The following is a 14,415-nucleotide window of genomic DNA, read 5'->3' as shown; positions in this document are numbered from 1 at the left end:
CCAGTGGAAGCCGCCTAATGTAGCTCATGTCGCCTAGGGTCTTGCTTTCAGATGTGTCAACGCTTCAGAGTGACCACAGGGAAAAATAAAAGTAAAATCTGGGGCACCTGGATGGCTCAGTTGGATAAGCATCTGTCTTTCCCTCGAGTCATGATCCCAGGTTCCTGAATGGAGCCCCACATTGGGCTCTCTGCTCACCGGGAAGCCTGTTCACCTCTTCCACTCTTCTTGCCTGTGTTCCCTCTCTCACTGTCTCTTCCTCTGTCGAATAAATAAATAAAATCTTTAAAACAAAACAAAAAAAGACTTCAGACTGACCAAAGGGAACAAAACAAAGTCTAATAGATAGTCCTTCTGTTAAAATCAGTAGCTATCAGTAGTAGTAGAATCAGTAGAATCTGTTAGAATCAGTAGTAGAGATCACAAGTAGGCAGAGAGGCAGGCAGAGGGAGAGGGGGAAACAGGCCCCCCCACTGAGCAGAGAACCCCTCCATCTTAATTCTTTAAGATGGTTTAAGGAAATAACATGGCATATATAAATAATCATATTCTCCTTTGAATTTTTTTTTTTTAATTTTATTTATTTACTTGACAGAGAGAGCATAAGCAGGGGGAATGACACAAGGAGAAGCCCCAGTGCGGGGCTCGAACCCAGGACCCTGGAATCATGACCTGAGCCTAAGGCAGATGCTTAGCCAACTGAGCCACCCAGGCACCCCTCTCTTTTAAATTTAAAATTCCTGAAGAGAACTTTATGAAAAAAAGACAGCTAGAAAATCAATGCAGCTATAAGGCTGTCCTCTCGGGTCCCCTCCCTCTTCAGGAGCGTTGAACTACTGCTCAATAAATTTTGCTTTGTCGTCCACCAAAAAAAGAAAGAAAGAAAGAAACACAGGTATACATACCAAGAGCAGGGCCCTAGCACCCCTGTGCATCCATTAGGTGCTTGCTAGCACATCATTGCTAAAGAGAGCAGATTTTGTAATATTGGGGAGTTCCTGGTCCTCAAAGTAGATGGCATTTAATGATGCAGCCCACCTCGGGCTGACCCCCTTCCTCTCACAGAGAAGACAGGGTGCATTCACATTTTTTCAAAGGACAGAAATCTATTTTACATTAAACACAGCCCTGTCTCCTACTTGGATGCTGGAGAAGGAAACTGAATTTCCTAATGGAGTCAATATTTTCGAAGGAATGTTTCTTAGCAAGGAACAGCATTTCGCTTAAGCTACAGCAGGATCATCTTTCACAATAATGAACCAATAGAACCTAACTGAATTAACTGGTAAGAAGCCAATTCCTCATGGTGGATATTAGCCTATGCCAGCTAGCAAATAATTCAGTGCATTTTCTTTATCTGGCTGACACAGGCCAGCACATGACGGCCAACGACACGAGGGCCCCGATGTGCACACTGGGTCTAATGAGCTGTCCGCCGTGCCCTCTGCTGTCTCAGCAGCTCTAACCACTTCACCCCTGAACTATTAAATAACCAAGAAACAGACACTTTCTCTTTTCCATGTATAGAGTATCATCCTTTACCAGATATTCCTCCTCCTCTTCCTTCCTGCATCGGGAAAGCCAAAGATGAGGCCCAGGACCCAGGGTTCCCTGTGGCATCCAGTCCTCAGCCTTGCGCCTGCCCAGGGCTCCCGAGAGCCACATGAGTGGCATACGATAGAAAGCAGTGTGACACCATAGCTTAGAACAAGAGACCTGCCCTGGGAAGAGCGGTCACATCTGGGGAAGGAAACATTAACAGTACATTCACAGACATGAGTCACGTCTCATTTCCTTTACAAAGGCAGACTGAGTTACTGTTCTAATCACTGCCCTATTTGATTTTTCACTATTGAGTAGAAATAAATTAGAAATACAGTGGAGAACAATTTAATAAGTAGGTCATGTTCAAATAAAGTTTCTACAGTTCTAAGGGATATTAAATTAAAAAAAAAAGTTTTGTACTCATATTATTCTTTTAGCAATCATTCATTAAGGGCTTGCTGTAAATGGATGAACCTTTGCTTGGTATGTACACGCAGGACAAGAAAGATGATGACATGTTTAGGGAGGTTTGGAGGACCAGATAATGGATAATGTTGACTTTCGAATAATAGGATGATATTTGGATTTTTTAAAAGATTTTATTTATTTGTTTGACGAAGAAAGAGATCACAAGTAGGCAGAGAGGCAGGCAGAGGGAGAGGGGGAAGCAGGCCCCCGCACTGAGCAGAGAGCCCAATCTGGGGCTCTATCCCAGGACCTTAAGACCATGACCTGAGTTGAAGGCAGAGGCTTAACCCACTGAACTACCCAGGCACCCCTGATGTTTGGATTTTGAGATGAACCAAATGAGAAAGTCACTGTGGATTCTCCAGAGGACTAGAACATGATAGCAACAGTGTTCGGAGATGATTCTAGCAACCGGAGGGGAGGAACAGTAGTGCAGAATGGTGTCCTAAATGCTGTCTCTCTCCTTCATGGTGGAACACTAAAAACAAGAGAACTAGAAGACTGTTGGAGGTACCTGAGGATGAGCTGGTGGGAGCTGGTCAAAGGCAGCCATGAACTGATCAGATCAGCTAGAACTTCAGAGAAAGAATTAAAGCAAAATCCTGAAGACTGTTGGAGGGAATGTAAATCATAAACAGAAAATGGTCTGTGTAATGATTCTGGGGTTTTAGAAAATGTTCAACTTTTGTGACTCTTTTCCTGTCTTGATTTGTGATACTGAGTCTTTGATGCCACCCACATTCCTACCTGCATTCAGCAGGTCTGAGTGAATCCCTGTGTGACATACAACAGGTGCTGGGCACGCAGAGCCCTCTAGTGGCACCTGGCCTAGAGGAGGTGCAGAGATCCCGAGCAGTGAAGACCACACAGGCCGATCTGTACTGTCCGAAGGAGCCTCCCAGACTCAGAAGGGGAATCTCAGACAGGCTTCACGGAGAGCAACCAAAACATCCCCAGAAGTGAAAAGCCTGTGCAGATTCAGACAGGCAGACGGGGCTGGGGGTGCTGGATTTGCCAACACTGTGTAAGCAAAGGGCTGTCCTAGTCCATGGCATGTGGAAACCCTGGGCTCGGTTAGACTCTGTGCAGCCCGAGCTGGAAGCACTGTTTCTGCAGAAGAAGATCGAATATCTCATAAGCCAAGCTCAGTGTTCTCAGTTACAGTCCAGTTCCAAATACATCCCCTCCATTTTACCCAAGGCTATAAAATCCTACCATCCCGGGAGACACCGCTACCCCAGCAGCACCCTAAATAACTCTCCCATTGATGGGTTTCTGCTCTCCCTTGCAGCACATGATTGCCGACACCGTCCGAACCCTGAGACACTGCAGGACGAATCAGTTTGGTGAGTACTGGCAGTCCGGCACAGAATGTAAGCTTAGGAGAGACCACGAGCCAATCCCAAGTGTTCAGTGGGAATGTACTGAAACCGATTATAAAGGGTAATATGCAGATGCCGTATTCTCTTTTCATTTCATCATTGCCTGTTAGGGATGCAGAGGAAGACAAGTTATGGCAGCTTTTTACCCTTTCTCGGCAGTAGGTCTCCCTGTACAGAGTGACTTTAGACAATCAGAGACTCCCCACTGCACCCCTGACCCAGAAAGTCTGTTTGCTTGTCTCGTGGCTCCGAATTACCAGTGGGTTTATCAGGGGTGATCCTGTCCCTAACCTCCTTGCTTGGAGCCTTCCTGGAACAGGAACACAGTTTCCAAAAGCGACTAAAGCAGCCTTCCAGAATTTTTACTCCTCTCCAACAAAAACTTCCTGACTGGAGTTGCCTTTCACTGAAAATGTATTTTTCTGAGCACTTCTATGGACTCCCCCACTGAGATGAACATATGTAGGAATATGTAGTCCTTTTTAAACCTCGAGCATAATTTACACTATGTTTAAATAGCATTAAAACACTGCAGGAAGGAAGGAAATAACTTTGTTGAGTTCAAGGAGCGTTCACATGGGCACTGGCATCCTGACCCCGGTATTGGTGATTGGTGCACGGAGGTCACTCAGGCAGAGCAGAAAGCAGAGCCTCGGAGAGTTAACCCATTCAGCCATTAGTCAGACGGAGCCCTCCGGATTTCCTGATCCATCCTCTTTTCTTTGCCTTGTGCAGATTCCATAGATAAGAGCAATGAAAAAAAAATTACAAAGTTTAATTCAATAATTAGAAATCAAAGCTGGCCACTAAATAAAGCTTTAAGTAAAACATCCTCATTATAATTTTCTCAACAATACAGAAGGACACAAAATAGGAAGCAGAAAGATCAAAGTCCTATTTCCTAAGGATAAGTGCATATTTTTAATAATTTTTTTTGTTTTTGGTCCCAGCTGGTCTTGGCTGGCAGTATTGTCTCCCAACAAAGCAATGGAAATTCAGTTTAAATTACGAAGTTTCTGCTTGAAAGGGAGAGCTACAAATACAGGACCAAAGTTTTTAAAATACTTCCATCCGTTACTGCCACCTGATAGGTGCATAAGTAATTCTGCAGAAAGCACACCGTGGAGGCACTTACCATAGAAACAGTGATAACAGCGTCCTGGGGATTCATTCAAATGGACAAGCATAATGTTGCTGAGCGTTGGTTCCTATTTGTTTCCTCCTCCTCGGCCTCCCAAGTATTGATGGGTACTCAGCTCATTCTGAGACATCTGTCTCCCTGACCAAGAGACTCTCCAAGTGTGGGCAGGAAGGCCGTACGGCTTGGGGGCCTCCTCCCTGTCTTGAACCTCCCGTCGCCAGGGAGTAGGTGTGCATAACGTGAAGCATAACTCTGTGTTCTCTACTTATATATCTTTAAAAATTGGGTTGGCGACTGAGTGGGGTTAAGTGTGACAGTTTATATTGTCATAGTAAACCCATGTCAGCACTGGGGATAAAATGATAACATGAACCAAGTCACTTAAAAATTAGAGTGCTGTGCAGGTGTCACTGGTCATGGTTGGAACCATTCGTTCTGCCATCTTCAGGTCAAAAAAGTAATAACAAAATTATTTTGTACTACTCTGTTTTCTAAACCAGTATTTACTAAACCAAAAGCAGTCTCTTCAGTGTCTCCCAGAGAAGGTGTTCTAGAATTATACCACTTTTGGGTCACTTCCAAACAGGTGGAATGATAAAAACGTTAACTCCTGATACTTCAACTCTTTGAAACCGGGAAGCCTTGTTTGCCATTAAGCCTTAAGGAATGACAAGCTACCCATGACTTACAAGCCTTCTAAAACACGGGTGTCACAGAGGAGGAAAAAAATGGATCTCACCCAGAGAAAAAAACTGCTGCTCTAAAATTCTTAGCCCCCTGCACACCCCTTCTCCTCAGGCCCAATGCTGCTGCTCCCATCTGAAACCCCATGAGGCTGGAGGACATGATGTCACTGTCTCTCAGGGACATTGTCTCTCTCAAGCGGTTTAATCAGACCCCAGTGCCTTGAGGTTTGGGGAGATTTTTTTCTGGATTGTGTTTGGTTTTGACTCTGGGAAGTGGACTTGCCCCGTTGTCCGGGCTGCTTTGTCTCAGGCCCCTTATCAGAGCTGTCACCAGCATGGCGTGTGCCTGCAAGCTCACAGGGCGCCAGAGATTCTCACGGCCCTTCAGGCTTTTAACGGCCCTGGGTTTGGGAGGAGAAAACCCCCTTAAGTTCAGTTCTGTGATACCTTTTCATTCAAATATTTCCTTTTTTTTTTTTTTAATTCTTTCAAAAAGTAAGGATGCCAAAGAATTATACAACATCTAAACACAAGCAAACTGTTGTGTCCGTGTGCTGAGCAGATGAGCAGTAACTTCTGACGATTCCAGACTGAGCTCAAAGAGCCTGGGATAGCCGTTGAGACAGGCAGTTACCGTGACGTGGGACCAGGAATGTGGACTCTGGAGCCACGTGGCCTGGGCACCAGTCGTGCTCTGTCACATACTGGCTGTGTGTCAGTAGGGGGGCTACTGACGCAATTGCTAAATACTAGATAATGTGAGGTAATAAGTGCTCTATGAATGTTAGTGAAAAGAATAGCTTGCCAGTCTAATGGCCTGAGCTGAGGCCCGAGCCTGGGCTGGAGAAGCATGTGCGCTGTGAAGATCAGGATCTCCCTTCTGGTGTGTGACTTAGAGGCTACCTGGTCCATGTGCCCTCAGCCTCAGCCTGAGGTTTTACTGGTATTTAGAGATAGTGTTTCTGCTCTCAGGAGATTGACTTTTTTTTTTTTTCCCCCTTCCAAAAAGCAGGAGGTGACATGTCTCCAAAGGAGCACCAAGAGTTAAAATCCTACGTTAATCACCTATATGTCATCGACAGCCAGCAGGCCCTGTTTGAGCTGTCCCACCGGATCGAGCCCCGGGTGTGAGCTGCCCCCTCTCCCCTCAGCTGGCCTCCCCCATAACTGTAGCACTTTGAGCTCTGGGCATGTCAGTGCTGAGCACGTTGCTTTCCTGTGAGAAAAGAAGTTGCTGAGTTTTATCAGCATAAGACACACACAGGAGGGCCAAGCCAAGCGTGTTCAGGAAGTGATGTCAGCCACCCGAGATGGGGAGAGGCCTCTCCAAGCTGCTGTCAGAACAAGAAGGCAGAAAAAGAGTCAGAAGCATGCTTGAAGTGGAGAAGTCTGGCTTCTTACGACTGCATTGTTGATCCAACCCAATTTTGATCTTGAGATGTGCCGGTGTCAAGACGAGAGCATGTCTTGTCCCAGTGATCAAATACGTCAGTATGAGTGTGCGTGAGACAAGAGTTTTACTTCGCCTGGTGGTAGATTACTGTTTATAGGCTGTCCAAAAAGCAGCTCATTTGAACACATAAAGACAGTGATGGCATCTCTTAATTTCCAGGGAAAAGGAGTGGCCGATGTCAGTACAAACCTTGATATCACCAAAAGCCACTGTCTAGGAAGTTAGGACCAGCTGGCATCCGTGCTCTGATCTCCAAAATGGAAATACCAAGGCATGCATTTCTTTGTATCCACAATCACTTATCCATGCACGCTTGCAGGGGAAATGCATTTCTGCCCAATTGATTTGCAGCTATGGGCTGCATTGCTTTGCCAATAAGGAAAAATAGTAATCATTTGTAAGAAATAGACTCGCTGTTTAATTTCTGGGGATTTTCTTCACATATGCAAGAAGATTCACATTTATTATTGGAAACAGCGTGATTTTTGAAAAGCACACAGTGCCTGATAAAGGATAGGCACTTGGTAATAATTCAGAGAGGTAACAGAGTCCCAGAGGTCTGCCTTCTTGTGCCTGATGATGTCCTGGGGTTTTGCTGGCCTCCAGCAGGCTCCTCTGCCCCAGTACAGAATGGTAACAGCCAGCACAGGGAGGTTAAGTGGGATCGATGTGGCAAACACTTAGCACTCCCGAGACAAGGGCAAGGTGGTGACCAGTGACTGCCCATCTTACAGCAAATAAGAAGCCCCAAATACCCAGATGTCTGATTGATGTTGGACACTCAGAAGTCCTGCAGTCCACCTCCCAGCCAAGGCCTGGAGTCTTTCTCTAATTTGTCTTTTTAACCCCCAAAAGTCTAAGAACCTTTTAGTCTATTTTTATTACAATTTTGGCTCTGCTAGTAAGTAAAACCTCTTGTTATTCTGAAGACCTGGTTAGAGGATTACCCTTGAGCTTCCCGTGAACAACAGAAGTGTGTGGGATACAAGAGTGAGATCCGCTGCTGCCAGCCACATGCTTGTCCGGAGGAGGTCCTCGGCCCTCCTTTTCACGCGAGTGAATTCTCCGGGTTCCTCCTGTTCATCCCTCAGGTGCCCGCACAGAACTGCTTCCCGCTGTCCCGTCCACACCTTAGGACGGCGGTGCCCGAGGCTGGCTGATACACCCTGTCGGCGGCGCTGGTTCCTGGGCTTGGGAATCACATGAGCTTGAGAGGTCATGGAAAGGAACCGTGTGGAGAAAATTGAGGGGAGGACTTGCAAAGAGACGCCATCTGTCCCTGCACGTGGAAACCTGAGGCCTGAAAACTAACAGGATTGTAAGAGAAAGGCACCCTCCAGGAGTGGGCCACTCAAAGACAATGAATGGACTGAGACCCTGGAGGACATGAGAGCCAGCGAACCAGGGAAGACCGGCTCCTCTCACGGCCGAGCAAGGTGAGAGCTCTCCCCTTGGCAGTTACTGGAGGTAGCGTGGGCTGACAGCACGAAGACCTTTTCTCTGCTCTAGGGAGGAGGATCATGTGGCCAGTCCAATCGTCTCAGGCTGGTTTGACATCGTCTGCACATTTTAGCATTACCTCTGTTCACATCAGATCTCCGATGCAAACACCAGAGCATTACCTCTTGAGGACCTGGTTTCAGTGGAGAATGGTTTCAGCATAGCTTCTGCGACTCAGATCCCAGTTCCGATGCGAACGCAGCCACATGCATCCACACGTGCACCACGTTTGAACACCTTCCGGTGGTGCAGTCAGTATTCCCCCCGGTATGGGCAGACGCAGGCCGGGGGGAATGGGGATCTTGCCCCCAGCCCTCTCCAGCTGTGGCCACGCGATTGTGAGGGCGGCCGCAGCCGTAAGGGAGGGTTTTGTGTGGTTTACATTTGCTTTCTCATCCCTGCCTTCTGGATGTCAGAATTTTCAAATCTTTCTGAAATTGAACAACTGTCTCCAGACAGTTCCCAAGCATCAGCAGCTCAGCAGTTCCCAAAGCCCTGTGAAGACCTCGTTCTGGAACTCAAGAATTGAAGGTGGAACCATGGGAACCACACTTAGCTCAGCGTGAAGCTTGCCCTCCCTAAGCCAGGCTGTCCGACTGCAAGGTCCCCTGTGAAGAGGGGTGGGCTGTATTCCCTTTCCAAATATTTGCCCACATCTCTTGGTAATAGGTTCTGTTCTGGCTAGAAGCACAGATGAAGATGTTGAAACTCCCTCCCAGGTCTTAGATTTTGTGGTTGCCTAAGATCTCCATTCACTCTGAAAACCTGTTATCTGCCACCTTCCTTGGCAAGTGGCCCGTGAGCACTTGTCAGCAGGTTCTTGCTGCTAGAGCACAACCTCCAGATGGTCCTGCGGGCCCGTGGACTCATCAGCAGCCCAGCAAAGCAGCCCTGCTTGGAAGTGAGCTCAGGACAGGTTCCTGCAGGCAAAATGGCAGCCTTTTGGAAACTTTTCTCCATCCATATTTGCAGATGCTCCACAGGCGACCACATTTTAAATTCACTTTTTGTTATAATCTGTACCAACTGGTTCTAGTGCTAAATACTATGACCTACATTCACTTTCTGTTAGTATCATTAATGAAGTTGGAATAAATGGATTTTCCTAGACCCCTGTTTGCAAGCAAGGTGGGTGGAGCTTACATTGAAGTCACAAGGATGAGGAATAAAGCAAAAAGCCAGGCCTCCGATTGGCAGATGGTGTTGCACCATGTACGCAAGCCTCTGAGTGGAGAGAGACGGTTGAATGAAAGAGGGAGTTGGTGATTTCTGGCCCCTGGAGCTGAGCTTCCCCACGGCCCCAATCCCAGCCCCCTGTCTTGTTAGGGCCGTCACATCAGCACAGGTCCCAGACCTCACATTCCGGAATGGCACAGCTAATCCACGCTTCTCAGAAACTAGGCAGAAACATTCAACTGCCCACTGCAGTTGTCTAATATGGAGTTTCTTTTAAATGCTTCAAAGAGATGTCCATAGAATTTCAGCCTGCTTCTCAGTGAGTGGGCCGTCGTGCTTAAAACTTGTAGGGGGAAGAAAAGTTTTTAAAAATTGCCAAAAAGTTAGATGAAATTGTACTACTGTATAAAGCAAAGCTGTATATACTAAATGTTTTTTAGCAGAGTAATATTTATTTGCATAGCCTATTTATTGTATTCGTATGACACGGTTATTAAATACTGGGATGAAACTGACGCCCTGAAGCAAGGACTCTCGCCTTTTAACGTACCGTTAATTAGGACTGCTGGGACATCGTCAGCTTGCGTTAGCAATTAGAAGATAGCAAACCCGCAATCAGGGTGTCTACCTAACTTCTCAGGGACTACACTTCATAGTTTTCCACCATTATAAGAGCTGGTGAATATGAAACATCTGTGGAATTACCAGAATTGCCATTAACAGTATTTTCTTTCTCCTTACATCATGCTTTCTGCTTCTGTGTATATGACTGTGCTGTGTATTTATCGAAGCTAGTAAGCAATAATTTATATGTAAAAAATGGCCCAAGCAATATAAGGTGAAAACTTATGTAAGTCACTGTTACCCTATCTTGTATTTTCAAGTGTTTTTTAAAAACTGCTTTTCCAAATATAAGATTATGTTAAAGATGCTGTTCGCGCCTCATAGCTTCTTGCTACGTCTGTGGGTTCCATAGCCTGTGTCCTGACCCTCACTGTTTGGGACCCAGAAATCACTTGCTCGCTGAAAGATCCACAAGTAGGTGGAGAGGTTCCCAGGCTGCCATAGCGTATTGGGGGACCTAAGACCCTGTGTAGGAAATGACATCGGTATTCTCATATTCCGTCACCCTTGTCACCGCACTCAAGTGGGATCAGGACTTCTCCTTTCCTCATCAACCCAGATACCAAGGGAAGCTCCAGGCCCGGCCCGCACCAAGCTGTGGATGGGGTGGTGAAGCACAGGGGTAATTACTTGCTCTGGGGCAGTGGGAAGACTAGACCATATCCTTGTTCAAAATCTCCACCCCTTCTTAGGGGAGGATCACACCTGCTGCTCACCAGTGTCAAGCTTTGGCATGTGGTAGTTCCTTCCTGCGACAGGAATACATATCTTGCCATGTTGAATTCGGGAGTGGCCAAATGTCCTGCTTTGTCCAGTGAAAAATAGGGAAAAGTAACCTGTGCCACCGGTAAACTAAAAGCTTGACCAGGTACCATTGCCTGCCAGGTCCCTTCTATCGTAAGACCTACCATGTTCCAGGAAGAGGTGTCTCCCTCCGCCTGGGTCTCCAGCCTGTGAAGGACGCGTAATTTGAGAGAAACATAAAACATCGGCATTAGAAGCCACTAAAGTTTGGGGGTGATTTGTTACCTCAGCAAAATTTAGCCTAAGCTAATCAAGTCTCCCAGGACACTTCTTTCTTGATAAACTGTGCTTTCCCTCAGTGTGTGGGCCGTCGTCCTGGCTTGCAGACACCTCATGGGTGAAACTACCTCTTGTCACACCTCTAGGCAGAGGCCTTGTCTTTATGTGAGAAAAAAGACCAGAAGATGATGTTCTTGGACTCTTACACCCAGAAGTAGCCCTTCTGGTGCCAAGGGAAAGTGAGAGGCGAGAGCAGGGGCGCATTCCCTCCGAGAGGATTAGGGAGCAGCGAGGGGAAAACCACTGGGCCCCAGTGCCTTTGTCCTCATCCATAACCACTTCATCAGGGGGCAGGCCTACAGTCTGGAGCCAGGCAGGAGAGAAAGGAGAAGGGAAGCCCTCCGCTCCAGCTTTGGAAGGGAACAGAAGAAATCAGAATTCCCATTTATCCCGATAGTTGGGAGATGCCTTTCATTGGGATTGCTCATACCGGGAGGATGAAAAGGGTTCCTGTTCAAATTAGTAAACTTCAAAATGAACTTTCTGGTCCTGACCCTGGAGCTTACGTTACAAAATCCTACTTCAAGGACGGAGAGCTCCAAGGCTGGCTTGGTTCTTCTCTGAGTCTTCTGGATCCCCACTGAGCCACCTGTGTATTTGCTTTCTGCTCATTAAACAAACAAGATTCCTAAAGCTTTAGACCTGCTAATGTTCTTTGGTAAAGTGTCCCTGTTCCAGAAGACAGCACAATTTTGTCTTAGCAGAAGCAGCCAGCATCCTTTCCCAGCATGAGGAAGGCATACCCAGCAAGCCAGACAGACGTGCTATGCAGAAGCGTGCGGGCTGAGCATATGCCCTTGGCTCTGGGGGCCACAAGCTGAGCGCCCTCCTCCAACCACACTCAGAACCGGGTACAACCGCGGCTCTCAGTTTTGTTTTTCTTACCCTGACATGATGTTTGCTCAGGAGGAACAGGACCTACTCCTCAGCCCTACTGTGGCTCCTCATTATGCCTCCCCCACCCCGTCTGGGGGGAGGTCTTCGGGGAGGGGGTGGGTAGGGTAGCGGTCCCTGTGGTTAGTTTTCAGGGCATTTCTGCCAGCAGGTCATTACACTCCTCCCCGCAGCAGTCCCGGAGTAAATTCTGCAGCCACCCCTGACCTGGGGGTAGAGGAACTGCCGGTCCATCCTAGCATAACGCTTGCACTCCAGGGAGAGAGTGGGGAGGGGAAGGGTGGGAACTCTTCCTAGCCCTTCCCTGCTGGCCAGCCACACCACCTCATCATTAATTTCCTGCTAAAACTGTACCACGTCCCAGATCTTCCCAATGCGCCTGGGCAGTTTCCCCTAGGAAGACAGTAACACGTCTGTCTGTTGTGGACTTGCTCCCAATACCTTGGGCTGTCTCTGACATCCCTGGGCAGTCATCTGGGTGTCACTCCGACATCCTGTGAGTGGCAAGGGTGGAAAAGCCGGGCATTCCTCACTGGACTTCTCTTCTCCCAGAAGACCCACAGGCATTCCCAGCCGGGAGCCGGCTGGCCTGAGAGGCTATCCTGGGAAGTGGTACTGAGCACTCCTTCCCCGAAGGCCCCTTTCCCGCTCACAGACCTTTGGAGGGTCCCGCGTTGTCCGTGTGTGGTTAGGGGCTGTAATTTCTAGTTAGAACTTGAAATGAACACGAAAATGATCGTGTTCTGAGAAAATCTCTGCAGTGGACCACTTGTTCTTACAGTGCTGACAAAAACAAAACCAAAAATAGTGCAGCAGAAAAATCAAAGTCTTGGAGCACCTGGGTGGTACCGTTGGCTAAGCGCCTGACTCTTGATTTCAGCTCAGGTTGTGATCTCAGGGTTGTGAGAGCGAACCCCTGTGCCCTGCAAGGAGTCTGTTTGAGATTCTCTTCCTCTGCCCCTCCTGCTTTTGCTCTCACTCTCTTTCTCTCGCAAATAAATAAACCTTAAAAAAAAAAAAAAAAAAAAGGAAAGAAAGATTCAAGTATCAAAAATAATTAGCCCACATGGAAAACTTAAAGAAAAGGCGAGATCTTTCCCAAGTTTTATGACAACAGTGGGTCTCTGGCATCATGTAATTCAGAGGTCCCTTTCTCTGGGGGAATCTCACGGTGATACACCACCACGCCAAGTCCATGGTGTGACGGCCATCTTGTCTCCCCACTTGGACACCCCCTGTGTGTCAGTGTCTCCACCAGCAGCCCCATCCTGTCCCTGAGACTGTGCTCAGACCTTTGCTGTCCAGTCTTTTGGTCATTACAGTCAACTTCTCCCTGTGTCCTTCCCTCATCACGGGCAGTCCCATGAATGCCCCCCCATAAAATCTCCAAACTGCCCTCAAAAATTTTGTTTCCTAAAACACAAATGTGATCATGCTTCTGCCCAGCTCAAAAAATCCTTCAAGAGCGCCCCAGGCTATAGAGCAAAAGCTCAGGGGCATGCAAGTGCTTTACCTCCTGGCCTCTGCTTGTCTCTCCAGGGCCCCAGAGATCAGGCAGCTGCCCCAGGAGACCAATAATTTGTTTCCCTTTTTAAACTGATATTTGGGTGGGGGAGGGAGTGGGGAATTGGTAACTGCAAAATAATTGCTAAATAAGTAAGTGTATGCCAGGCTTATTTGCTACTTTCAAAGTATTAAACCTTAAAGTCCTATAGATAATTAATGCACAGCTAATGATGAGGGCTACGCCAGGAGACCTTCAGGGTCCCTTCCAGCCACTGGCTGCTAAGAAAGCTGGTGCAGATCCGTGACCATGAGAGCTAATTGGTTTTGTTTTGCTTTGGGGTATTTTTTGTTTTTCGTTTTTTGTTTTTTACCAAAGCGACTTGGCTGATGTGGGAAATAACTGTTCCTGCCCCTTTGTATTCACTTGACCCCGGCTCCGCCTCAAACTGGAAGGGAAAAGGCGGGGAAGGGGGCCCGGAAAGGAGCCTGTTTCCTGTCCTGCCCTGATGCTGACTCCTCAGTCCTACCAGAGGTGAGCGCCGGCGCTAGAAAAACCCAATAAAGGCCCTGGACTCACTGGGGTGGGGCCTGCTTCTGGGTCCCCAGCCTGCAACTGCCTCCTGTGGGGTAAGGAGGAGACGCAGTAGGGGAAAATTGTCCATTCAGCGGCCTCTGTGTGCCCTGCTCTGCCGTTTGGCCCTGGCGCACCTTCTCCCAGCCCCCTACTGGGATCCAGCACCCAGTCCTGCCCAGTCTCTTCTCTCCCCCCACCCCCACCCCACCAAACACACTGCGCCCGAGCCCCCTTCCATCCTACCAACTAAGGCTTGTCCACTCCAAAGCCCCCTTGGAAGACCCCATCCCCCACAGGAATCCCTTATCCCTGAGTTCTCGGGAGCAGGCCCACCGTTGCTCTCTGGGGAACCACCCCGGGCCTACCAGTTGCTCTCTGGGGAA

General features: G+C 47.9%; 1 protein-coding gene across 2 annotated transcripts in view; it reads left to right on the top strand.

Moving 5' to 3' along the window:
• RAPGEF5 (Rap guanine nucleotide exchange factor 5) overlaps positions 1-10,283 on the top strand; it is a 221,861-nt gene extending 211,578 nt beyond the window's left edge. The window contains exons 25-26 of one of the 2 annotated variants that reach the window (XM_059171333.1): positions 3,305-3,359; positions 6,232-10,283. In XM_059171333.1, coding sequence (XP_059027316.1) covers positions 3,305-3,359; positions 6,232-6,353 — 177 coding nt within the window. In that variant the 3' untranslated portion in view covers positions 6,354-10,283. The remainder of the gene's footprint in view (positions 1-3,304; positions 3,360-6,231) is intronic. The other variant, XM_059171334.1, reaches the window with a different exon arrangement.
• Positions 10,284-14,415: the final 4,132 nt, after the last annotated feature.

The sequence above is a fragment of the Mustela lutreola genome, chromosome 4, assembly GCF_030435805.1.
Source record: "Mustela lutreola isolate mMusLut2 chromosome 4, mMusLut2.pri, whole genome shotgun sequence".
NCBI lineage: Eukaryota > Metazoa > Chordata > Mammalia > Carnivora > Mustelidae > Mustela > Mustela lutreola.
Note: the sequence above shows the minus strand (reverse complement) of the source record. Positions and strands in the feature narration are given on the sequence as shown.